Source organism: Rhinatrema bivittatum, chromosome 9 (genome assembly GCF_901001135.1).
Source record: "Rhinatrema bivittatum chromosome 9, aRhiBiv1.1, whole genome shotgun sequence".
Taxonomy (NCBI): Eukaryota; Metazoa; Chordata; class Amphibia; order Gymnophiona; family Rhinatrematidae; genus Rhinatrema; species Rhinatrema bivittatum.
In genome coordinates, this window is record NC_042623.1 from 201,414,508 (window position 1) to 201,441,243 (window position 26,736).

The following is a 26,736-nucleotide window of genomic DNA, read 5'->3' on the forward strand; positions in this document are numbered from 1 at the left end:
GATTTATGCCATTGAGAGATTGTAGAGCACAGTGCAATCATTCAGTGACCTCACAAAAGGAGATGAAACCTTTTCGCTAGTTGTTGACAACACCTTCAGGTGTGTGGGAAATGCTGGTATGTTGGCCACGGTGTTTTGCAGTAAGAGAAGATCTCAAACATATGTTTTAGCCCTCTGGTTAGTTTTTAGGTGCATGGTGAGCAGATTTTCCCTGCTTCCATAGTAGCTCTTAAAGGGTGGCTTTAGATAAAGTAATGGGCTTGACATATCAGTCCAATTGAATACAGGGAAATAAAGCATTTCAAACTGCCTTTTCCACCGCTCCAAAAAAGAGGGGGATTTTAGAAAATGAAAGTATTCACAATACATGCAGAGACTAATTGGTTTCACTGTACTATGCTTTTTTACTTTTGTCCCTCAGCACTGAATCTGCCATTCAGAAACTCCCGGCCATGAAAATTAGCTTTCAGTTCTTCTCTTGACCTACTAAATGCTGAATAAAGGCTTTTGTTGCCTCTGACATATCTGTTGCTTTTGATATCTATAGCTAGTCCCTAATATTCCTGCGGAGGTGTTGCAGATAAAGGGCCGGATTTTAAAAAGCCATTGAATTTACTTGCGTAGGTGGGGTTACAGGCACTGGGCCTATTTTAGAAAGGTCTGGCGACGGGCCAGGGGTGGGGAGGTGGTGGGGTGGAGGCGGGGCGGTCCGGGGTTAGGACCGGGTCAGAGCCTCCCAGCACAGCGGCCATTTGCCACTGTGCCAGGGGATCGCGTGCTGGCAGGCTGGTGTGCGCAACCTGTGCCTGCCCAGAGGCAGGCGCAACAGATAAGATAAAGGTCGGGGAGGGGTCTAGGTGAGGGCTAGGGGGTGGGTAGGTTAGGGGGATGGGGAAGGGAGGTTAGGTTAGGGGGTTGGGAAGTTCCCTCCCAGGCCGCTCCGATTTCGGAGCGGCCTGGGAGGGAACGGGGGAAGGCCGCGGGCATCAGCACGCGCAAGTTGCACAACTGTGCACCCCTTTGCGTGCGCCGACCCCCGAATTTATAACATGCGCACACCTGCGCACGCATGTTATAAAATCGGGCATCCATGTGCGCGTGCTGGGTAGCGCACGCTCAACGTTATAAAATCTATCCCAAAGGCTCTAAATGGTCAGTAAACCCCATAAATGGGGATGTGCCAGTATAGCTGACGTCTCAGAGAAGAATCATCGCTGGATACTAGAACTCTTCACTGTCAGGTCTAGAAGATAAGTGGGGTTTCGCTTTGAAACTGGATAATATGAATTCTTTCTCTCTCTCTCTCTGTCTGTATCCTGTAATCACTGAATGAAGAACAGAGAGGGAGCCAGGAGGGGGTAGCATATAATATACATACAACGTATGAAACTGTACAAACCTGATATGGAGCCAGGCCAGCATTGGAGTGGTGCCCCCACCAAAAACCCAGACTGTAAAGAACACCACGAGTAGCGTTGACGTAAACATCATTTGTTTTGGTTGGGAGTCAGTGTCTCGAATTGCTAGTGCAAATGCGATTGCACCACGTAAACCTTAGAGAAAAAAGTCACATGGAAATTTAATGTTAAACACTTTCTCTACAATTATGTCAGACATAGCTTAGCAGCACGTTACCCCATACTGTATTGTAGTTGTTTCTACAGATATAGAAATATAACTTCAGTCCTGAAAGTGACAATCGGTTGAAGTATATTTGAATGAAAATTCATTAACAACTATAGAATGAGTTGTTTATAAAATAAATAAAGTTAATGAGACAGAAATCAGATGAGAATAAGGTCCACGATCATGGATTATATATAAGAGAAACGTTGAGCGAGTTATATAGAATTTTAACAGGACTGGAAATTTTGGTGCATTGGGACTATAAATGCATTTTAAGCATCAAATCTTCTGCTATATATATACATAAGAACAAGAACATGCCATACTGGGTCAGACCAAGGGTCCATCAAGCCCAGCATCCTGTTTCCAACAGTGGCCAATCCAGGCCACAAGAACCTGGCAAGTACCCAAAAACTAAGTCTATTCCATGTTACCATTGCTAATGGCAGTGGCTATTCTTTAAGTGAACTTAATAGCAGGTAATGGACTTCTCCTCCAAGAACTTATCCAATCCTTTTTTAAACACAGCTATACTAACTGCACTAACCACATCCTCTGGCAACAAATTCCAGAGTTTAATTGTGCGTTGAGTAAAAAAGAACTTTCTCCGATTAGTTTTAAATGTGCCCCATGCTAACTTCATGGAGTGCCCCCTAGTCTTTCTACTATCCGAAAGAGTAAATAACCGATTCACATCTACCCGTTCTAGACCTCTCATGATTTTAAACACCTCTATCATATCCCCCCTCAGTCGTCTCTTCTCCAAGCTGAAAAGTCCTAACCTCTTTAGTCTTTCCTCATAGGGGAGTTGTTCCATTCCCCTTATCATTATTATTATTATTTACAGATTTTTTATATACCGGGGTATGTAAGTAACATCACCTCGGTTTACATTAAAACAATAATTCAGCATTGCGCTTTACAATATAACATAGAAACTGAACAAATACAAAACCATGTATAACTTTGTATTAAAAGAATATAATCAAAATATAAGGGACTGTGGAAATGGTGAAGAATGGTATAGGACTCAGATCATTAATAGTAGGCTTTTTTAAATAGCCAGGTTTTAAGGTTTTGTTTAAATTTTTTGTGACAAATTTCCTGGCGTAATTCAGAGGGCATGGTGTTCCATATTGTTGATCCAGCAATGATGAATGACCGTTCTTTTGTACTAGAAAGTCTAGTCAGATTGGGTGCTGGGATCTTTAGTTTGGCTAAATGCTGGAATCTCGTTGGGCGGGATGAAGTGTTGAATTGTAGATGATCAGTGAACCAGTGCATATCTCTGTTTTGAATGGCTTTGTGTATCAGCGTCATAGATTTATATATTATCCTGGAAGCCACTGGTAGCCAGTGTAAGGACTGAAGTGCTGGGGTAATGTGCTCGTGGCGGCTTGTGTCGGTGATAATGCGAGCAGCTGCATTTTGCAACATTTGCAAAGGTTGAATTGTAGCTTTAGGTAGACCCAGAAGCAGAGCATTGCAGTAATCAATCTTAGACAAAATAGTTGCCTGCAAGACTGTGCGGAAGTCATATTGGTATAAAAGAGGTTTAATACGTTTAAGCGTGTGTAGTTTAAAGAAACCATTTTTAACTGTATCCGCGATGAATTTTTTAAACGAGAGATTGCTGTCAATGATGATACCAAGGCTGCGTACTTGCTGTGATATAGTGGAGATGTCTTGTGTAGTACCAGAGTTAATCATTGATGTATTTTTTTGGAGGTGAAATTATGATAAGCTCAGTTTTATTGGTATTGATAGCCAATTGGTTGTCTGTGAGGATTGATTTAATTTCCAATAAAGCTGCCTTCCAGGTGCTCAGGGCATTTGTGATTGTGCTGGTAATAGGTATGAGTATCTGAACGTCATCTGAGTAGATGAAGTGTTGAAGACCCAATTTAGAAAGTAACCGGCATAATGGAGTAAGGTAAACATTAAATAATGTGGAGGAGAGAGAGGATCCTTGGGGTACTCCTTGAGAGAGGTTTCTTGGCTTGGATTCACTTTGTCCACATCTAACACTGTAAGTTCTGTTGCTCAGGAAAGTGAAACCATAGAAGTGCCGATCCAGAGATACCTATTTCAGAGAGGCAGATAATGAGGGTGTTGTGATTTACAGTGTCGAATGCAGCTGATATATCAAGGAGGGCAATGAGATATGATTTACCAGCATCTAAAGGTTTTAGTAGTACCTCTGAAAGTGATATCAAAAGCGTTTCCGTGCTGTGGTACTTTCTGAACCCATATTGGGAGGGGAAGAGTATTTGATGATCATCTAAATAGTCAGTTAGTTGTTTGTTGATGACTCTTTCCATAATTTTTGAAAGAAAGGGTAGGTTAGATACTGGTCGAAAGTTTCTGGATCAGAAGAATCTAGATTAGATTTTTTTATCATTGGAGTTATGATAGCATGTTTGAGTATAGAGGGAACTATGCCTGTGGTGATAGATTTGTTAATAATCTTTGCAATAGGTTTTGCTATTGTAGATCGTATTGAAAGAAGAGTCTTAGTGGGTAGGATGTCTGTGGGGTGGAAAGCTGGTTTCATTTTCTTTAGAATTGACTCAACTTCGATTCCAGTAGTGATCTCAAGATTAGATACCTTTGTTTCAGATTTATCTTGAGTGGCTGAAGTAGCTTGGTTGGTGTGTGAAGGAGTAGAATATAACTTAAATCGCATTAGAATAGAATGTATTTTGTTATAAAAGAACGTAGCTAGTTCCTCACACTTAGAATCATTGTTGTTGTTTGGACTGTTGTGAGCTGGAGCAGTTACAAGGCTTTTGACATATTGGAAGAGTGCTTGAGGGTTGAATTGATATTGGTGAATTCTGGCAGCATAGAAATCTTTTTTCGTTTTATCGGTGGTTTGGCGGTATTTGTGAAGCAAGGATTTGAATTTTAATAATGCCGTAGAATTTTGGTTTCTGCGCCACTCTTTTTCTGTTTTACGTAGCTCCATTTTCATAGCTTTAAGATCGGGAGTATACCAAGGTTTTTTTAAATTATTTTTTCAGAATTGATTTCTTTGGATTGAACGGGACAGAGATTCTCTGCTATGTTACTGGTAATATTAAACCAAGAAGAGATAGCTGTTTCTGCGTCTGTGAGATCTAGATTTTTGAGATCTTCTGTTATCAAATTATTAATTTCATCTGTTTGACCTTGTTTTCTGAAGTAGATAGTTTTTTTGCTGTGAACATTAGTTGGTGATTGCTTTATTGTACAGCAGGTGTCAATCCGGAAGTGGTCAGACCAAGGAATAGGAGTGCAGTGGGGAAGTTTTGTTTCAATAAGGGAGTTAGTAAAAATGACATCAAGGGTATGACCAGCTTTATGAGTCGGGTTGGTCACGGCTTGTTGAAAGTCTAGAGCATTAAGAGAAGTTAATAATGCTTCGCAGGAAGGGGATAGTGGTATGCGATCAAAGTGTAAGTTCAAATCCCCAAGTATAATTGTTGGGAGGTGAAGATCAAAGTTTTTGATAATAAATTCTGTAAGTAGAATATATATTATATATATATATATATATATATATAATATATATATATTATATAGAATATATTATATAGAATATAATAATATATATATAATATATATATAATTTTATATATATATATATATAATATATATAATAATATAATATAATAATATATTATATAGAATTTTAACAGGACTGGAAATTTTGGTGCATTGGGACTATAAATGCATTTTAAGCATCAAATCTTCTGCTATTTATATACATAAGAACATAAGAAAATGCCATACTGGGTCAGACCAAGGGTCCATCAAGCCCAGCATCCTGTTTCCAACAGTGCCCAATCCAGGCCACAAGAACCTGGCAAGTACCCAAAAACTAAGTCTATTCCATGTTACCATTGCTAATGGCAGTTCTTATCATATAGAAAGATGTGACATTCTAAAAACATGAGCAAAGCTATTCTTATAAAAAGCAAGAGCATGTGAAAATTCCATGAGCATATTATCGAATATTTTCTCTAAAGAAGTTCATATGTGGAAGACGGGACTTTTGAAACAAGCAATAGTGAAAAGTAGAATCTGCAGTCAAGCCTACTTAAGTTTACCAACACTTGCAGGCTGGTGTAGTGGAGGCTTTGATTGCTAAAACATATGGAAACTTTGAAATTCCAGGATGTTCATGCAGTTCCTCGGGTGTCCCTTTTTGCAAAACCATTCTCAAATTTTCTATGTGCAGTGGTAAAATTGTTTGTGCTGGGTGTGAAATTTGATGTAAATTAATTATTAATGAGCTGATGCAATGTACGGTCATGCAACGATGCGCAATAATGAATTCTGCAAATATCAGCATGCATAAATGCCTTCACACAAAACAGTTTTTGCAAAAAAATATAATTACACCTCAATAAGGTGTACTTAATTGAGGGGTACATTTTAAAAAACAGCACGCGTGCGTACTTTTGTTCGCACGTATCTTATAAAATCCGGGGTCGGCGCATGCAAGGGGGTGCACATTTGTGCAACTTGCTCGCGCCGAGCCCTGCGCGTGCTGCCCGTTCCCCCCACCCCCCCCCGCACCTTCCCCTCCCTTCCCCTAACTAACCCACCCCCCCCGGCCCTATCTAACCCCCCCCCTTACCGTTGTTGTAAAAGTTACGCCTGCCTCTGGCAGGCGTAGCTGGCACACCATCTCCCGACCCGGGGGCTGTTCTGAAGGCCTCGGCCGCGCCCCTGGAATGCCCCCGGGCCGGCATCACGCCCCCCCGACACATTCCCGGAACGCCCCGAATGTCGCGCCGCCCACCCGATACGCCCAACACGCCCCCTATGCAAAATAGGCTCGACGCGCGCAGGGGCGTTTTAAAAGGGTTACACGCGTAACCCTTTTAAAATCTACCCCTATCTTTTTTCAGCCAACCTGGGAGCTAAAGTTTACATTCAAGTTTGCTATCCAACTCATTGGCATGGGTAGCAAACTTGCACATGACATAGGCTGCTAAGCCATGGGCAATCCCGTTAGTATATAGGCCTCTATTTGACTCTCCTGCTCATTTCCTGATCACACACAAAAAAAGTATGTGGAGACTTGGGAAGGTATGTTTCAACATCGCTCCATGAAACATAATAAAATTCCTAGCATACTTTTCAGCAAAGTAGACCATTTTAAAACACAATTCAGCAGGCTTACCTGAGAACATCATCATATGTTGAAAATTCCAAGGAATCTTTTGTTTTCGACCCAAATTTAAGATGAAAGACAGTGGATATATATTGCAAGCTCTTGCTACAAATATTGCTATCTGTAGTTTGGCAGAAGTTAAGGAAGCTGGACGATGGTAATGTAAGCAATTTGCCTTTAACATTTTCAGTTCAGAAGAAAGTGAAAAGTTTACGAAACATCTGTTATGATAATCCATTTTTAATTTCTTCATCAATTATCTATCCTCAGTACATCAATATGAGAACATTACAAAGATTTTGTACAGGAATTGAGATTAAGGGAGTCCTGTTCGGTCTCAATAATTCAAGTATTACATATGTTTGAATAATTCTTATGCTGACCCAAAGAAAAATATGAAAACCTGCATGGAATCCAGCTTTTTTGTGGCTATTAGAACACTGCCCTAATGTACTCCCCCCATCCCTTATCACTAATACCCATACCAAAGAGAGAGGTAACTTAAATAACTTCACCTCACAGCTGTATGCTTAAAATAAACATATGGAACACACTAACACAGCTACAGGTTCTCCCAGAGGTGAGGAGTAAAGGCTGAAGCAGTTAAAAAATATATTACTATTAAAGTAATGCAAGCAAAAGCAGTATATGCATATTTACATAAAACATTTAGGGGGTAATTATCAAAAAGATTTACATGCCTAAAACTGGATTTTACACACATAAATGCACTTTACGCATGTAAGTGGGCTTTTGAAAATTGCTACGATATATGCTACTGAATTGTCAATAGGTTTTACACATGTAAGGGCACTAAGCATGTAAATGGGCTTTTGAAAATTGGTACGATATATGCTACTTTTATGCACATAAATCCTTTTGAAAATTACCTCTATAGACTTATTTTCTAAGAAGAAGAATTTATTAGCAGAGAAAAAGACAGAAAAAATTAGATTTTTGCTGTTTATAAACAGGCAGCCACAGTGTCTCCTGCTTTCAGTTCTCAGTTCAAGCAAATTAAAAATATGTCCCTAAAGTCCCCATTGAAATTCACTCATTAATGTGATTTCTCAAGTCAATCTCACATGTTTATTGAATGCTTTAGAAGAATTTCTGCACAGTCCTCGGGTAATGATGCATTTGTGGAACATTTAGAGACTCCATAATGGCTTCCAAATGCACAATGTGCAGCAAGCAATCATTTTGACTCATGGAGAAAATGCCACCAAAACTTTCACCAAAATGAAATTAAAATTCCCTGTCTATTCTGAATAAAACTGTGATACTTCTTCAGATTATTCCCTATAATTCAGTTTGCCTAATAGAATGCAAGAAACTATCCTAATACTGTTCAACTAATTGAAAATAAAATAAAACCAAAGGTCATTTAAAATTTCCTTACTTGCCCTAGCTGCAAAACAACAATAAGATTATACTTATTTTAGTTAATTACACTCAACTAATTTGTACGCTGGATAAGTGATTTCTTGCCAAGTTAACTCACTAGAAAAACATCCTGCAGAAAGACACTATTTTCTCTTTTTATTTTTCTCAGCCCCAAAACAAGCTTGGGGTAACATCTTACCCCTTGAACATCCCTCACTGTCCCTCTGAAAACACTTCTATTTTTACTCTAGACTTCAAAATGACACCTGTGATTGGTTAATAATTATTATTACCACTTGATTCCATGCCAATTACTAGCTTCAGGGATGAATAGGTAATGTATTGCTTAGCTAAGTTCTGAGACAAAGGCCTACCGTTCACCAGTTTGAAATTCAACATTGTCTGATTGACTCCCAGAAATAAGTTAATTACAATATCATATCCTCTGAGGAAATAATGTCCTCATGTTGTCACTGATGTCCAGCCAGTGGCACAGCATTGGCTTTCAGCCAGTAGGATCCCTTCTTCATAGAATTATCTGAAGCTGCAAGGCACCAAAATCTCTTTCCCCAACTTTAGAATTTCTAAGGAAAAAGAAGAAGCTGACCATCTTTACCAAACTTTTATTGTCTTTCAAAAGCACATTTGGTTTCCTCCTACTGTGAAACATTTCCTCTCCAAACTTAAGAAAATAAAAAGTTGAAGGGACCTTGTTCATATCCCAACTGTAACTAAAAATTAAACTTTAACAGGGCAGAGGAAAAAACAATTAAAATTAATAAATGCCCCTAAGTCACTGATTTATAGAGATGTGAATCGTGTCCTCGATCGTCTTAACGATCGATTTCGGCTGGGAGGGGGAGGGAATCGTATTGTTGCCGTTTGGGGGGGTAAAATATCATGAAAAATCGTGAAAAATCGTAAAAAATCGAAAAAACGTAAAATCGCAAAACCGGCACATTAAAACCCCCTAAAACCCACCCCCGACCCTTTAAATTAAATCCCCCACCCTCCCGAACCCCCCCCCAAATGACTTAAATAACCTGCGGGTCCAGCAGCGGTCCGGAATGGCAGCGGTCCGGAACGGGCTCCTGCTACTGAATCTTGTTGTCTTCAGCCGGCGCCATTTTCCAAAATGGCGCCGAAAAATGGCGGCGGCCATAGACGAACACGATTGGACGGCAGGAGGTCCTTCCGGACCCCCGCTGGACTTTTGGCAAGTCTTGTGGGGGGTCAGGAGGCCCCCCCCAAGCTGGCCAAAAGTTCCTGGAGGTCCAGCGGGGGTCAGGGAGCGATTTCCCGCCGCGAATCGTTTTCGTACGGAAAATGGCGCCGGCAGGAGATCGACTGCAGGAGGTCATTCAGCGAGGCGCCGGAACCCTCGCTGAACGACCTCCTGCAGTCGATATCCTGCCGGCGCCATTTTCCGTACGAAAACGATTCGCGGCGGGAAATCGCTCCCTGACCCCCGCTGGACCTCCAGGAACTTTTGGCCAGCTTGGGGGGGGCCTCCTGACCCCCACAAGACTTGCCAAAAGTCCAGCGGGGGTCCGGAAGGACCTCCTGCCGTCCAATCGTGTTCGTCTATGGCCGCCGCCATTTTTCGGAGCCATTTTGGAAAATGGCGCCGGCCGAAGACAACAAGATTCAGTAGCAGGAGCCCGTTCCGGACCGCTGCCGTTCCGGACCGCCGCTGGACCCGCAGGTTATTTAAGTCATTTGGGGGGGGGTTCGGGAGGGTGGGGGATTTAATTTAAAGGGTCGGGGGTGGGTTTTAGGGGGTTTTAGTGTGCCGGCTCACGATTCTAACGATTTATAACGATAAATCGTTAGAATCTCTATTGTATTGTGTTCCATAACGGTTTAAGACGATATTAAAATTATCGGACGATAATTTTAATCGTCCTAAAACGATTCACATCCCTACTGATTTACACTACCCTTAAGAGATTGTATATTTACTTAGAGACCTTTTAAAAAATATATTTCCTCGGCTGGTCCAGTGATTTATAAGTAGTTCTGGGTCCTGCCATGCAGAAAATCCATCTTCTGTCCCATGATTTGGCTGGAGCTGGGGATGCTGTGGGTAGTTGCAAGTGAAAATTCATAGTGTAAGACTTATAGCCTTTGTTCCAACTGAACTGGAAGAAGCAGGAGAAAAGTGCCAAGTCAAAAGAAATTCCTATGCTTACAGAACGGAATGAATTTATTTGGAAACAGAACTAATCTTGTGTCCTGGATTCTAATCCAAGGAGGTTTACTAAAAATGTTCAAAGGGCCAAATGTTTACTCATTTTGGAATTTGAAAAAGGAAAATGTGATTATTCTGTAGGTTTACTATGTAAAATATTTTACAGTCCTGAAGAGAAAGTAGAGCCCATTTCCGGTACAAGAACTTTTTTATAAAGGTAACCAGCTAAGGTCAAAATACACACATAAACTAATACACACAGGGTTCCTATGTGTATTAGTTTATGAAAATTTATTTAAACACATTATATCAAAAAATCATTTAAAATATTAATAACATACAGTATAATTAATGATATACATATAGCTCATACACTCTCCACACTCATACATACTACAAATACATATTAACACATTAATTTCAGCATATGAATATCACAATAATTTGTTACACTCCCCCTTCCAATTTTAATTTTAACCATATAGCAACACTGGTGGTATAATCCTCATCATTTCTTCTGTTCCACTTGTATATGATGTTCTCATAACATATTCATCTTCCTGACAAGAGACTCCTGTTTCACCCAAGGTTTCATCAGGGGATGTAACACATATTTCACATCGGATCACCACTAATATGACAGGGAGCCATGTATTCCAAATCTTCTCATCACTAAAAAATCTGAATAAACAATTTCAACCCTTCTTACCCATATTCAATATCAGGTCAACCTTCTTCCATACAAAGAGCGGTACAAATCCCCTTTATATTTCAATGAATACTCAATAAGGACGCTTTTAAAGGCCTTTTCTCATACCGCCAACTTGAATTCTCAGCGTTAAAACAGAATAACCATAACAGAATAACCGCGGCGTTTTTTGGATATGTAGAATGGTTATTCTGTTTTAACGCTGAGAATTCAAGTTGGTGGTATGAGAAAAGGCCTTTAAAAGCGTCCTTATTGAGTATTCGTTGAAATATAAACGGGTGTTGTACCAGTCTTTGTATGGAAGAAGGTTGACCTGATATTGAATTTAGGTAAGAAGGGTTGAAATTGTTTATTCAGATTTTTTAGTGATGAGAAGATTTGGAATTCATGGCTCCCTCTCTAATATTAGTGGTGATCCTATGTGAAATATTTGTTACATCCCCTGATGAAACCTTGGGTGAAACAGGAGTCTCTTGTCGGGAAGATGAATATGTTATGAGAACATCATATACAAGTGGAACAGAAGAAATGATGAGGATTATACCACCAGTGTTGCTATATGGTTAAAATTAAAATTGGAAGGGGTAGTGTTTAACAAATTATTATGATATTCATATGCTGAAATTAATATGTGTTAATATGTATTTGTAGTATGTATGTATGAGTGTGGAGAGTGTATGAGTTATATATATCATAAATTATGTTATTAATATTTTAAATTATTTTTGGATACAATGTGTTTACATAAATTTTCATAAATTAATACACAGGTTTTTTGTTATATTATTCAAGAATTTTTTATACTATAGCTTAGAATTCTATATGAAATCCTAATGTTATAGAAAAAACACACAGGAAAGAAAAAATAGTTAAGTGTAGGGCAAAGCTGCATTAGATATTTGAAAGGAAATTCAAAGAGAGAAACTATATCTGTTCAATATATTACAATTGTTCTCTATCTGGTAGACTTTTCAGCATAAAATGTCTTATTTTGGGGAGACAGCAAATAAAGGTTATATTCAATTTTCCATATTAGAAATTTATACTTCCATGTATAGACAAATATTTTTATTTCTTAGGCATCAGTTTTGTCGAGGGACCTCTACATATGACATACATCAGACAAATCGCATAGATAAAGCTATGACACTGGATATTTTACTGTGTAATTTCCATTAGTCAAACTTTTGTGATGTGGTAGCAACTCTGATAAGCACTATGCAGAGGAATTCAACCCTTTTAAAATGACAGAAAAACATGTTAGTGGACTGAGATGCTTCTCCTGGTGTACATATGTTTAATACTGTAAGTCTTTAATGGAAGGATACAAATGCTCCAAATATGAAGAGAAGGTTAAAGATGTGATTTTGGAATGTAAACATTGCAAGCCCCATATAGCAGAAGATAAAATTCTCTGCCAAAAAATTCATGAACTCGAACAGCTGAAACCAAACAGAAACACAAATTATTATTTCGTCAGCATGCTTTGAACCAGTTGACAGAAATATTTCAAACTGTGCCTTGAAAACAATTAACTTAGGGGGGCGGTCACTCATCAAATTGCATTAGGGCATTATCGCAGGCGGTAGAGCCCTAATACCCACGATAATGTCATAATGCATGAGATAAATATCGCATCGCGAAATGTGTATGCAAATTTGAAAAATGTATTCAACTAGAAGGCGTTTAGGCAGAGTAAATGGAAATGAGGGCTGTTTAATGTTGTGTGTGATGACGTTCTGCATGCTATCACGGGATTTAACACCAGAAATAAATATTCCTTTTTTTCTGAGCGTTAAACCTGCGATAGCTGTGCGTTATGGCCAAAACACGATTTATCGCAAATCTCGTTTTGGGAGGGAAGAGGGGAGAGAGGGAGACAGAGGGAGAGAGCTCCACTGATTTTGGAACTTTTTATCCCTCTGTAAGAGGGGACATTATTTTTATTTATTTATTTAACATTTTTCTATACCGTTGTATATATATACATATATATATATATATATATACCGTTGTATATAGTTGTCTCATAAATATTTATGAACTCGGGATGAGGTTTGTGGGGTGGGGTGGGTTTTGGGGGGCAGTTTAACATGCACGGTCATATGTATAAACAGCACACTTACCATCATTGAAGATTTAATGTGATTTTATGAAAGGTTAAAGAAGAACAGATTTGTATCATGTTCTCTCTACCTAGCTCAATGCTCTATCTACCTAGCTGCAATCGAGCTAGGTAGAGAGAACATGGTACAAATCTATTCTTCTGTCACCTTTCATCCCTCCAAATCACATTAAATTTTCACTGATGGTAACTGTGCTGCTCGTATATATAACAGTGCATGTAAAATAGCCCCCCAGCACCCATCTCACCCCACAAAACTCACCCTGAGTTCATAATGCCCCCACTTACAGTGGTATAAAGAGTTCATAAATTAGTGGAGCTCCTCAGAGACGCATGCTCTCTCTCTCTCTCTCCCCCTCCCGCTCTTCCTCCCTCGCTCCTCCCCAAAACCTGATTTGTGATATTTTATTGCAAATCCCAGTTCGGCCGTAATGCACAGCTATCGCAGGCATAACCGATGTGAGGTTACTAAACAAATGTCGGTATATAAAAACTGCAAATAAATAAAATAAAATAAATAACGCCAAGAAAAAAGGTGTAGATATTTCTGGTGTTAAATCCCGTGATAGTGTGTGTTATGTTATCACATGCAATGTTAAACAACCCTCATTTTCATTTACTCCACTCAAACCCCTCCCACTTGAATACATTTTTCAAATTTGCATATGCATTTTGCGATGCAATATTTATCACCTGCGTTATGGCATTATCACAGATGTTAGGGCCCTAATGCCCATGATAACGCCCTAATGCGATTTGATGAATGACCCCTGTTAGTTTGGAAAAATTCATTTGTGGAAAGGGAGTATAGTGATCGCTCTGGATAGACATTCAAGGCTACGCAAACTGATTGTGCATATTTTGTTCACTTTTTTCCCTCATCATATAACATTTTATTAACTTGAAAGCGAGTGCTATTAGTCCACAAAAATAAAAAAAAAATCAATGCAGCTAAAGAATGTTTAAAGATGAAAGATTTTGAGGACAAGTTTCAAAGCCATTTACATGGGCAAACAGCATTTTCCTTGCATAAACTGCAGGGGCGGTTCTATAATGAAGCAGGGTGAAGCAGGCGCTTCAGGTGGCAAGATTTTGAGGCAGCAAAATTGCCCCCTGAAACCTTCCTGCCACAGCCGCCTCACCCTTCAGTCAGGCAAACTCTTAGTCCTGGGGGAATTCTGTGCTACTGTGGAGCTCAGAATTCCCCCCCCCCATGCAGAATTAGGAGGAGACACCACTGTGCCGTGAGCGGACCCCATCCCGTTTGCAGCGAAGAGGAAAGAGGTCCCGGTGTGCAGCGTCACGGCGAAGACAAAGAAGGCCTTGGCGTGCCGCATCACGGTGAAGAGAAAGGGGGCCCTGGCTTGCTGCATGGCAGTGAAGAGGAAGGAGGGCCCGGCGTGCAAGTTCAGTCATGCCACAGTGGAACAGGCCCTGGTGATTCTTTGTGTAGAGGTATGTGTTTAAGATTGCAAGCTGGTGTGTGTGTGTGTGTGTGTATGGGAGAGCACGAATGAGGGTGTGTGTGTGTGCCAGAGAGAGGAAGTCTTTGTGAGGAGATTGTGAAGGAATGTGTTTGTATGTGAGAGATTAGGAGCTGGTGTTCTTTAAAAAGGAAGTGTGTGAATGTGAGGGAATAAGGGTGTTTATTTGTGAGAGAAGGAGCCTGTGTGAAGGGATACATGTGTGTGTGTGTGTGTGTGTGTGTGGTGTGTGTATGTGAGAGAGAGAGAGAGAGAGAGAGATAGGTAGCCTGTGTAAGGGTGTATGCATGAGAAAAAGGGAGCCTGGGTGAGGGTATGTGCGTGCGTGTGTGTGTGTGTGCGAGAGAGAGAGAGGGAGCCTGTATAAGGGGGTACTTATGTGCACAAGTGAGAGGGAGAGTGTCTGTGTGTGTGAGAAGATGGAGCCTGTGTGTAGGAGTATGTGTGTGTGAGAAAGGGAGCCAATGTGCAAGGGTGTGTGTATGAAAGATAGGTAGCCTGTGTGAGGGTGTATGCCTGAGAGAGAAAGGGAGCCTGCGTGAGGGGGAGGTATATGCGAGAGAGAGAGAGGGAGGGAGGGAGGAAGCCTGTATGAGTGGGTGCATATGTGCACAAGAGAGAGGGAGTCTGTGAATGAGAGCGAGGGATAGAGGGAGCCTGTGCGAGGGGCAATACTAAGGAGAGGGGTCAAACTCTGGAAGTGAAGATAGAAGTGGCGATAGAGTTGAGTCTAGCGGGGAAGGGGAGAGATAGAGGGGGGTGAAGAAGTTTGGGGGACTGAAGACAAAGTGAAAGGAGACTGGCCAGCATTTCCCCTGCCACCGGCAGCAGAAGAGGCCTTGCTGTGCAGTAGAGCAAAGGTCCAGAATATGTGTGTGAAAGAGACTTGCCCTGTGAGAGTGATTTTGTGAGTGTGTATGAGAGGGTTTGTATATGCATATGAGAGGGTGTGTGTGTGTGTGTGTGTGTGTATGAAAGGGTGGGTGTGGGTGGATGTCTTTATGAGAGGGTGTGTGTCTGTATGAGAGGGAGGGTGGGAGTGTCTTAGAGGGTGTGTGGGGTGAGTGTGTGTTTGTGTATGCATGAGAGGGTGGTGGTGGTGGTGGTGGTGGTGGGGGGGGGTGTATGTATGTGTATATGAGGGTGGTGTGTGTGTGTATATGACAGGTTGGTGGGCAGTATGTTTCCATATATGACAGGGTGTGTGTTTGTGCCAGGGAAGGGTGTTTGTGTGTGTATGTATGTATGTGCATGTATGAGAGGGTGTATGTGTGTGTATGTGTATATATGAGAGGCGTTTTGTGTGTGTATATGTATGACTAAGAGGGAGAGTCCCCACGCACATGTGTATGTGTGTGTGTGTGTGTGACAATACCTGTATATATGTATGTGAAAGAGGTTAAATTTGTGCACCCTCCTCCAATCTACAACAATCTCAGGAGGACTGTGGGAGTGTCTGAGAGGGTGCCCAGATATGGAGAGTGGGAATTTTTTTTTTATGCTTGTTAGTTTTAATTATTGGATGTGATGATGTATCTGCTGTTGTGAAATATTTTATTAGTATTTGGTAATATTTTAACATTTTTATGAATCTTTTTAATTGGCTGAATTTATTAGCAGATTTGACATTCTTTTTATTGGTTTGTTTAATGTTTTATATTTCTTGATTGTGTTTGCATTGCTTACAGAGTTTGGCTTCTTGTGATTTCCAGTTCAGTTTTTGTCTGCACGTTTCAATTTATATTTTATGATCTCTTTATTCTGTATTTGGTGAGAGTTTATCTGTGTTCTGCTTGTGTGACTGAAGCTTTAGGTATTCTGCGAGCATGTAGTTTCTGTGTAGGGATTTACAACAACCTGGCTTTAATCTGTTTTCTTAATAGGAGGTGTATTGGTGTTTAGGGCCTGATGTAATATTTGCAGTATGGCTTTTTCATAGGTTGAGTGCTGGCAGTTATGATATGGAAGGTTTACTATATTGGAATTGTAGTTCAGTTTATTCCTGGCTTTCTGTGAGCCAAGTCCACACCCAGTGCACTTTACCATAGGCCTAATATATTTATTTATTTATTTATTTATTTATTTAGACATTTTATCGTCGTTCCAGGTAAAGATCACAATGAAAGTAACATATAATCAACAAATAATGATGGGTTACAGAGGAACCATATGGGATCCAGTAAACCACCTTGATTACTGTGAGAAAGGTAGTTTATTAAGTCTATTAAACTATTATTATTGAAAGTGTGTTTTTTTTGCAGTGTATGCCTACATAATATATATCTTATGTTACCAATTGTTCCGTTTAGGACTATTAAAGTCCTAGCTCAGTGTTTTGACCAGTCGAGTTTTCAAGATGTCCACACTCAGCATGCAAGAGATACATATGTGTGTATGCTGGATCGCCAATATATGCATATTTATCTCATGCATATTCATAACGACTATCCTGAAGGCTGTGGGGTCACCAGGACAGTCCTGTCCTATTCCTAGTGTACTGACTAATGAAGGAACCTCAATTATGGCAGGCAGCACCTTTTAATATGTTCTTAGCCTTATCCAAGTATCATGTCCAACCAACAATTTTGTTGACAACTATCATTTCATGAAGTAATAATGTTTGCTCCTCAGTTTATTCTTTAGTGGACAGATAAATAAATCTTTGAACTTCAGCTATTTCTACAAATAGAATCACAAAGGCAGAGCAACTCCAGACTTCAAGATCTGAGCCAGGACTTCATGTAAAACACAACATACGCAAATTAGTGCCCAGGCAGATCTACAGTACTTTATGCAGATTAGCTCATAATTATTCCGTTTTAGGCAGAATGAAAACTTGGCCTGGTTTGTTACACTTGAAGGCTGGAGTTGTCTACTCTTGAATTCAGCTGTAAAACATGACCTTGCCAACCATCCTGCTGCCACACAGGGATAATTATTAAAGCTGCTCACAAATAATAAGTAATTATTTCGGGCTCTTTACATATTCGTTTTTTTCATTTTGAAGCTTATTAACCCCATCTGAGGACACACTATAAAATCATTGTACTAATAAATAAAAATATCACCATAGAACTATTTAAATTACTTATTCTAAAAATTGGTAATATATTGATGGTTTAAACTAGTCAGTATCCCTCCCTGCCATAAACTACTGAGAAATGCACCAAAAATCTCTCTGAGAAATAGTTGAACAAAAATTGGGCCTTCTCGATAACCATATTAAAGTCGGTGAGATCTTTCTAGCCTGCTGCTTACTTCATAACCTGGGCAAAACCAGAGGCCTGCCTCCTTCAGAGGGACTAGAGCAGTGGTTCTCAACCCTGTCCTGGAGACCCCCCCAGACAGTTGGGTTTTCATGATATCCACAATGAATATGCATGAGAGAAAATTTGCATATTATGGAGGCAGTGTATGCAAATTTTCTCTCATGCATATTCATTGTGGATATCATGAAAACCCGACTGGCTGGGGGGGGGGTCCCCAGGACAGGGTTGAGAACCACTGGACTAGAGGATCATCTGGATGAAGAGGAGGAGATGGAGGCATACAACCTGAGCCAGGAGAAATTGCAGAAGATATATCGCCAGATTGCAAAGCAAGGAATATTCTGATACAAAGACATTTTAGACAGTGAAGGAGCATTTATTTACATGGTGTGCTAAGACATGAAAAGAAGATGAAGGTATAGTTATTTACATGGAGTGTTCAATGTGATAAAATATAGATACATGACATTTATAATGCTTCCTTGGCTACTCTCTTGTTCGTGGCTGAAACTCAACTGCCTTGGCCTGATCAAATCTTGTGAAATCGTCAGTGGGGTTCTATCAAGACTGATGCTACCATGAAGGGCCTGGGACTTGGAGGCAGTGGCACATGGTGATATTTGTTGGAAGGGTTGTGATGGGGATGAGAGATGAGGTGGGCCTCTCTTCAGCCACCTATTCCCTTGCGGGGGGGGGAGACAGCTCTCTCTGGTGGTGGCGATGATGCTGAAGGCTGAATTGGTGTTGGCACAAGAAGAGGTAGAATGACAGTGGGTGGTAGTAGGGCAGGTGGAACTCCAGCCTGGGAAGGCACAATCCAGGATGGTGGTGATGCTGCTGCAAAAGCTAGTAGGGTCTGCATCCAGGGAGCCATCACATAGTAGGAAGCCGGTGAGGGTTGCGGCTGGCAAGGGGGCATTCTCTGCAGCATCTCCCTCTACGTTGTAGTCTGGGCCTACATTTATAAATGCCCCTTAGTTCCTGTCATGTGCCCTGTATCTCCTCTTGGACAACATTCCTTAGGCTCTGCTTATTATTCCTAAAGCCTGCAATCTCCTCCACCACTCAGGAATTCACAATATGCCTCTCTACTGGAATGGCTTGCACCTCCTCTTCTCTAGGAGAGACAAGGTCCTCCTCAGATGAGCTACTCCTCCGGGCCAGCTGCATGTCATCAGAGATCTGGGTAAAACAAATAAAAAAAATAAATAAATTTGTTTTACCCAGAGAGTCTGGGTAAAACAAATAAACATGGGTGTAGCTTGCTTATTGCGGCGGTTACTACCCCTACTACCCCTAACTAATCAAGCTTGATATTTCACTTGGTTGCAGCTCCATCACTGCTCTCTACATTAATGGTGGGGGTGGAAGAGAAATAGAACCAAAGAGCTAAGAGAAACAGATAAGTATGAGAAAAAAATGTGAAGCTTGCTGGGCAGACTGGATGGGCCGTTTGGTCTTCTTCTGCCGTCATTTCTATGTTTCTATGTTTCTATATGTTTCTATGATCTGATGTGCATGACTAAGTTGCAGATGGCTGAGTCTCCGTTTCCTCCTCCTCCTCCTGATGTCCATGTTCTGCTGATGAGTGCCCCTCTGCTGATCCCTCCACTTCCTCAATGTCCTATTCTGGGTTAGCAGGCAGCACCCATGAGCTTTTCCTTGCCTGTCAGAAGCCACTGGATCCCAGTGCATTGGAGTCCTCATCTAGCTGCTCCCCTGCAAAAATGAAGAGTGTATATACTCTCAATATACATGTGATTGTAGGTGTTTCTCTTCATACTTACTGGACCCTTCCTTTCTGTCTAACAGAACAGCTCCAGAGGCCCCATTCTAGCACCTATAAGCTACACCATTAACTTTATAAAAAGCATTCCAATGGTGCTGAAACATACCATTAAAGCACTTGCAAAGCACTAGCAGGCAAGGACAGAGAGATGATCCAGACCACTACACTGGGGGCCCAGGGTAGAGATGATACCTGTCTCAAAGACCTGACCAGCATAGTGGTCTGGCGTTGATAAGAAAGTGGGTTCCTGTAGTTTCTCTGTGTATGCAGATACTGTGGGAACACTATACTGAAAGATTTCATGGAGAGACAATCCATTTCCAGCCATCACTCAGTAAAGCATTTAATTTTATTTACCACATCGCAGGTGTTCAGAGTGTCTTACTGGAGAGACTGATTAATTAGCAGGAAAAGTATCTGTGTTTAAAACATCATTTTAGGAATGCAGTTACTCAGCTTTGTATAAGCAAGCAGAAAGTATTAGGAAGAGTAAAATAACTTGTTCTCTTATAGGTTAAAATTTTATGTTGTGCATGCACTTCATCTAATGCAAGTTAAAGACATCCAGGAAGTGATACTTCTGGGCCAAGGCTTTCAGACAATATGCATCCAATTAAAGAACGTATATCCAAAGGATAATGTCATGGTTGTGAGCCCTTGTGCTGTGGTGTGGTTGACACAGTTTAGTAGGCGAACCTTTTAGACTCATGCTGACAGCTGGTGGACATGCCAAGGCGAGAACTAGAGGAAAGGCAGGAGCATGAACAAGGCGGCAGAAGCAAGGCACAGCTGGAACAGGATTAAGGCTGGAGTGAGGCAGGATCAAGAACATGGCAGGAGAAGCAACACGCACTGCAAGGCTGCAGGAGGTCTTGTTGCTGAGGGATAGGCAGGAATCGTGGCTGGGGCTCTTATACCCAGCCACACTGATGTCATCAAGGAACATCTGGGCCACTGTTACCACCACAGTGCCTTCTTAGGGTGATGCATGCCTAGAGATGGCAGCATTAGGGAGCATGGAATGGTGGTGTCCATGCCGCCAGGGGGCCCGATCAGTGTGCTGGCGTCGGGGTGAATGACACTGCTTGCTGTCCCATGAGCAGCCAAACATTACATATAATTTAGAGCAAGATCCCTGTAGTTTTCAAAGGTATTGGAATGTTCTTATCAATGGATAGGTGAACACTTACCTATTTTTATCAGTCATAAAACAAGATGTTTTCTGTTGCTTGTAACAGTTTTTAGGAATGTGCATCAATTAGCAATGCAGATGTGTCATAAGGTAGTCTAAATAAGAAAAGGGAAATGGGTTTAATTTGTTTTAAACTGATGAATTTGAATCTAGCCAGTTCTGAGTGAATTAGGTGTTGAGTAGAGCCCAGCAGCTATTGTAGCTTTAACCGTATGACTTGATAAAAGTAACTTATCGATAGATAAGAATAAACTAAGCTGTTTGCAGCTATTGTCCATTATGATTTAATACAAAATTGAATTCACTTTTTATGTGAAAGTTTTGTTACAGAAGAAAAGAGAAATTGCAAGAACCAATAAATTCTGAACAGATCTACAAAGTTTTTGTCCTTCCTTTTCCCCTCTATTGCTTTTGTTATTGCTTTTTGTTTCTTTTAACTTTTGGGGGGTTTGTATCTAATATCTGAATGAATGAATAAACTCCCAGCTAGCTGCTGGTCATATTTATTTATTTATTTATTTATTTTATTTATTTATTTATAGATTCTTTTATACCGTGGTACGTATAGTTATACATCACCTCGGTGTACAGTAAAACAGTAAATTAGCAACAGGCTTTACATATATGTTGTCTGCTCTATAGAATATGAAGAAGGAATAAATAACAGTTGTCTGTGTTTATATTATAGCATGTATAGGGTTTATTAGTTACAGAAAGCTATAGAAGTGTATAATGGAGTTTCTTTATTTAAACTTAACTAGGACTTTGTTTTTCCTCTATTAGGTAATAATCCATAGTGGTATCCACAAGCATCTGGAGTAGTAAAGGCAGTGAATGAACAGTGCTTAAATAACACCACTACAAACACAACTCTTTGGAAACAAAAAGCAATGGCTGTAATATTTCTCAGTGTCGCTGCAAAAGCTCAACAGCAGACCAGTGGAAGGAAACACCACCCTTATGCAGAATAATGGCACAACTATTCTTTCCCTTTATAGACAGAAGTGTTCAGAGTATGGAACTGATTGGAAAACAGCATTTTGTTTTTATTTCATGGGGTAACATATCTGAAATGTAATAACTGATTATAATGATGAAATATTTAACCATGCACCTAGCTAATGACTAGTTGCACATACTCGTGTGAAGATGATGCTATCTTGATTCTCACATAGTAATGCTAAACATTTGTATTAATGCAATTTTATTAGTCCACAGTTGCTCTCCCCTGTGTTGCCAGTGCAGTAGAATGTACTATCTGTATGTCAATTCGACATCCAGATAGTCTTTTTTCATAGGTATAGAAATAGATTTAGGTTTTTTTCTTTTTTAAGCACACAATTCTGGGTTTTATTTGTTTTTATTTTTCTTCCCAGCACAGGAAATTTCCTGTTGATGCACAGTTATATCACAGGAGGGTGGGGGAAGCATATTTAGGCAGTAAGAGATTTGTTTAGTTCCTTTAGATAAGTCTTGTTGAATAAAGCAAATTGTGAGTTAACTGCAGGAGGCACTAACACAAGGATCTGAGACAACAGACCTAATTGAGCCATCTATACTAGCATGTTGTTAGCCCACGTCAGATCGCCTGCCCTTTTTCTTAACTTACATAGACCCCTGTATCAATTTTGAAAGTATCAGATATGTGATTGCCCAGTTTGACTTGGAATGTTCTATAAAATAGGCAGGAAGAGAACCATTTGAGAACATCATCTTTGATCCCAGTGTTAGCCTGGGGAATTTGGTTTAAGAGTACATTATCTTTGTCAGTTCGCCAGGTTTCAGTGATGCAAAATATAATGCGGTGTAAATCCTCTAGCAGGTCATTAATCAAAGGGATTTTTTTTTTAACAGAGACTGAACACTTAAAAGGAGCAGCCTAAACATTAAGCAGGATGAGACAGCAGAAGAGTTAGTACTTATCGTTGGGAAGACCAAGTTTGTGATTCTTCTTTGTTTCATTCTTGGGGCACTCCTTAGATCTCCATATAGACCCCATCCTAGGATAGTCTCAATGATGCACGTATGATCCATGGTTGTATTAGTTTCGTCCAGAGTGCACTGTCTGCATCAAGGAGTGCATAAAAGGGCAAGCTCCTTTGTTGCCCTCCTTCGCGTGCACGCCAAGGGCACACACACCCCATGGCACAGGTGTCTTTAGCATTGCTGCCACGCTGTTCAAGCTGGTGGAGGTGGATGGTCCAGCCAACATAGTGCCCGCGACTTTCTTCTTTCCCTCTTCTTACCAGGGAGGGGGAATGTCCAGCATGTTTTCTGCACTGCTCTCGGTGCCTGTGGGTGGCCTCCGTTGGTGGCCAAGTAGGCCATGTATCTCCCCCTGTGTTGCCGCTGCGCTGTTCAAACTGGTGGTGGTGGGCAGGCCAGACAATGTGACACCTGCAAATTTCTCCTCTCCCTCCTTTTACCAGGGAGGGGGAGCATCTTCAGTGCATTTTCTGCGCTGCCCTCTGTGGCAGTGGGTGGCCTCTGTCAGCGGCCATTTTGGTTGCTTCGCTGCCGTGTTTTTCAAGCCAGTGCTGGTGGGCGGTCAGTGGGCAGGCCAGCCGATGCGGTGCCTGCGACATATAAATGTGGTTCTCTCCTTGTCAACCTCGCTCATAGGTATTTGGTAATACCCACTGCGTAGGTCCAGGACAGATAAACATTGACTTCCAATCAGAGCGTCAAGGGCATCCTCAACTCATGGTGTAGTATACCAGTCAGATGTGGCCCTGGAATTTAGAGTATGGTAATCAACACACAGTCGTACCATCCCATCCTTTTTCCTAACAACTACAATGGGGGAGGCATAAGGACTATGTAATTCAGCGATAATCATTGCCTGCCTGAGCTCCTAAGTCACCTGGGGCTATTCTCCTTGATCTTTTCCGGAAAGGGGTACCATCTGTAAGATCTATGTGGTGTTCTACACCCTTTGCACACCCCAAATCTCACTCAGACCACAAGAACATGCTAGCACCTTATGCTACTTTTTGCTGTAGTCTAGCCTTCCAAGATGGGGGAACCAGGGAGTCCCCAAACTGGAAAACATTCAGGTCAATAGTCTGGGTACACCTCCCTTCAGGTTCTACTCTCTGCACAGCCTCTACTCGGCTCACTGCGGCCACTCTGATCGGCACGGCTCACAGATGAGTCACTGATGCAGACAAGACTCTCACCTGTTATGTATAGATGTGAACCCTGGGCCAAGATGAGAGTTGTCTCCACTCACAGGGAGGAGCCCGTGGGCCTTACCATCGGTAGGCATGGTCTCAGTGATGTAGGACACAGCTGTAGTTAGAGATTTTATTATAAGGGAAGGAAGCACAAGCCCGCAGAGCGGGATGATGTAAATAAATACAGTTCTGAGAAGTGGAGTTTACCAAGGTGATAACACTGATGTGATGATCCAGTAGTGGCCCACAGAGCGGGATACACCAGGAAGTCCCTTCAGGACGATTGGAGAATACCTCAGGCGTGCAGCTCCGGTAATGGCCCGCAGAGCCTGAGGTGCAGGAATGCGGAAGTGGATCTTGTAGCTTGGTGAGAGAATCCCCAGTAGCTCAGTGGAATAGAATATACCTTCACTGAAGAGGAAGCGGTAGTGGCCTGAGGTTCGGGGTACGCTGCAGGAAAGCTTTGGCAAAAGCTTGAGTCGTTGAAGTCTGTAAGAAGTACTCACAAATGGAAGTTCCAGGTTAAAGTCCCAAGGAAAGCATTGTGGTTCTGGACTTTAGTTTGCAAATCAGAAGTAATTTCTCTCAAGGCATCTGCTTATTTAGATGCAGATAATGTCAGAGTAGTGATGTCAATCTGATTGGCACAAGTTTCATCATCTCAGGCTTCTTAAGAACAGCCCTCCATTTAGAAACAAATTTAATGGACGTCAATGAAGAAGATCTCACATCTCCCTCTGGGCCAAGCTTGGGACAAAGTCATTTCATATGAGCCGGTTGCCTGAGAGCTCAGATCACTCACTGGATAAACTGGCTGTTCTACGACCTTTAAGACTGAGCCACACACAGACAGTATTTTCTGAATAGGCCCAGAGGCAGCCAAGCTGCTCCCTCAAACAAGCATGCCACCCAACACACTCCATGAGACAGCTGACATGCTTAGCAGCTTGCAACTTGACACATATCCTAGAACAGAAGGGAATACTTGATCTGCAGGGCTCAGCAAAATATAGAGCTTAGCTGAGGGGGTCACTTCCAGCCTGACACAAGTAATGCATGAAGGCTCCAAGTCAGCACAATCAACCCCAAACTGCTCCATGGAACTTTGAGGAGTCTTGAGGTCTCTGAGGGGTAAGACCTCACCTTCCTCTTCATCTTTACCATGCTGAAAAAAATAATTTTAAGAAAGACATGCATAGTACTCACATTTTATAAAGTTGCGCACACGCATACTTTTGTTCATGCACCAGGCGCGAACAAGAGTATGCAGGATTTCAATAGATACGCACATAGCTGCGCATATCCATTAGAATCCTGGGTCGGCGCGCGCAAGGCTGCCCAAAATCTGCAGCCTGCACGCGCCAAGCCGCACAGCCTGCCTCCATTCCCTCTGAGGCCGCTCCGAAATCGCAGGGCCTCGGAGGGAACTTTCCTTCGGCCTCCCCCACCTTCCCCTCCCTTCCCCTACCTAACCCACCCCCCCAGCCCTATCTATACCCCTCCTACCTTTGTCATGAAAGTTACGCCTCCTCGAGCCACGCCCCCGGTCAGAACCACACCCGCGGCCCCGCCCCCGGATGACGCGTCAGCCGCGACACACCCCCAATGACGCGCCGTCGCGACACGTCCCCCAACACGCACCCCCAGGAAAGTCCCGGGACTTACAGCCCGGAGCTTTGCGCGTGCCGGAAGCCTATGCAAGATAGGCTCGGCGTGCACAGGGGGGTTTGGGGTAGGTTTTCAGGGGTTACACGCGTAACGTACGCGCGTAACCCTCTGAAAATCTACCCCAGAAAGTACAGAGCTCGGACAAATAGCTATTTATTTATTTAAAATAATTTGTATACCGCCTATACAATGGGAGTTAGATCTAATCGGTTTACATACTAAAAACATACATAATTAAATAATTACGAATAAAGAGGACACAAATATCAGACAAATGAAAAGTTCTTACTAACATTTTTAATGTTCACTCTTGATTCATTCTACCTTATCCCTTCTCCAAGTTATACTATTCTAAAAGTGAGTGGCTATAAGGTAGCAATGTTTTCAGTGGCAGAAGTGGACATCACTGAAATGCTGCCTAAAGCTGTTGTCATCTATTTCAGGGTTTCCCAACTCTCTCCTGGAGGCACACCTAACCAGCTGGAATAAGCATGAGATAGATTTGCATACCCTGGAGACCAAAACCTGACAGAACAGATGTGCTTCCAGAAGAAGGTTAGGAAACATTTTGGTTTTATGTTTCTTAAGGGAACTGTATAAATAGAATCAATAAGAGGATAAAAAAAGATTTTTCTGAAGAAGCATCTTTTACAAATTAATAATATAAAATCTCAGTTTGACAATAACCTAACAAGACCTGATAAATGCAGACACAAAATAGAATGTATAGACAATAACGGGCCCTATTAACCAGACCTTCCTTGAATGAACATTAAGAGGTCCATACTCAGTCGCTATACGGCTGTGCTAGTTATCCGGTTATATATAATCAAATATTAGAGTTAGCTAGTTAACTTAAGCAGCTAACTCCACTTCTCACTAGAAAGTCTCATGCCTGCCCCTGGAAGGCTCCCATCTTATCCAGCTAAATTAAAGCCGGGTAACTAGTTACCAGGC

At 41.5% G+C, this 26,736-nt stretch overlaps 1 protein-coding gene across 5 annotated transcripts in view; it reads right to left on the reverse strand.

The window, feature by feature from the left end:
- The window catches only part of SLC9A9 (solute carrier family 9 member A9), a 902,600-nt gene that overhangs the window by 367,379 nt on the left and 508,485 nt on the right, over positions 1 to 26,736 (reverse strand). For all 5 annotated transcript variants that reach the window (XM_029617398.1, XM_029617399.1, XM_029617396.1 and 2 more), the window contains 3 exons: positions 12,405 to 12,518; positions 6,800 to 6,911; positions 1,400 to 1,553 (listed from right to left, as the gene is read on the reverse strand). In XM_029617398.1, the coding sequence (XP_029473258.1) occupies positions 1,400 to 1,553; positions 6,800 to 6,911; positions 12,405 to 12,518 (380 nt within the window). The remainder of the gene's footprint in view (positions 1 to 1,399; positions 1,554 to 6,799; positions 6,912 to 12,404; positions 12,519 to 26,736) is intronic.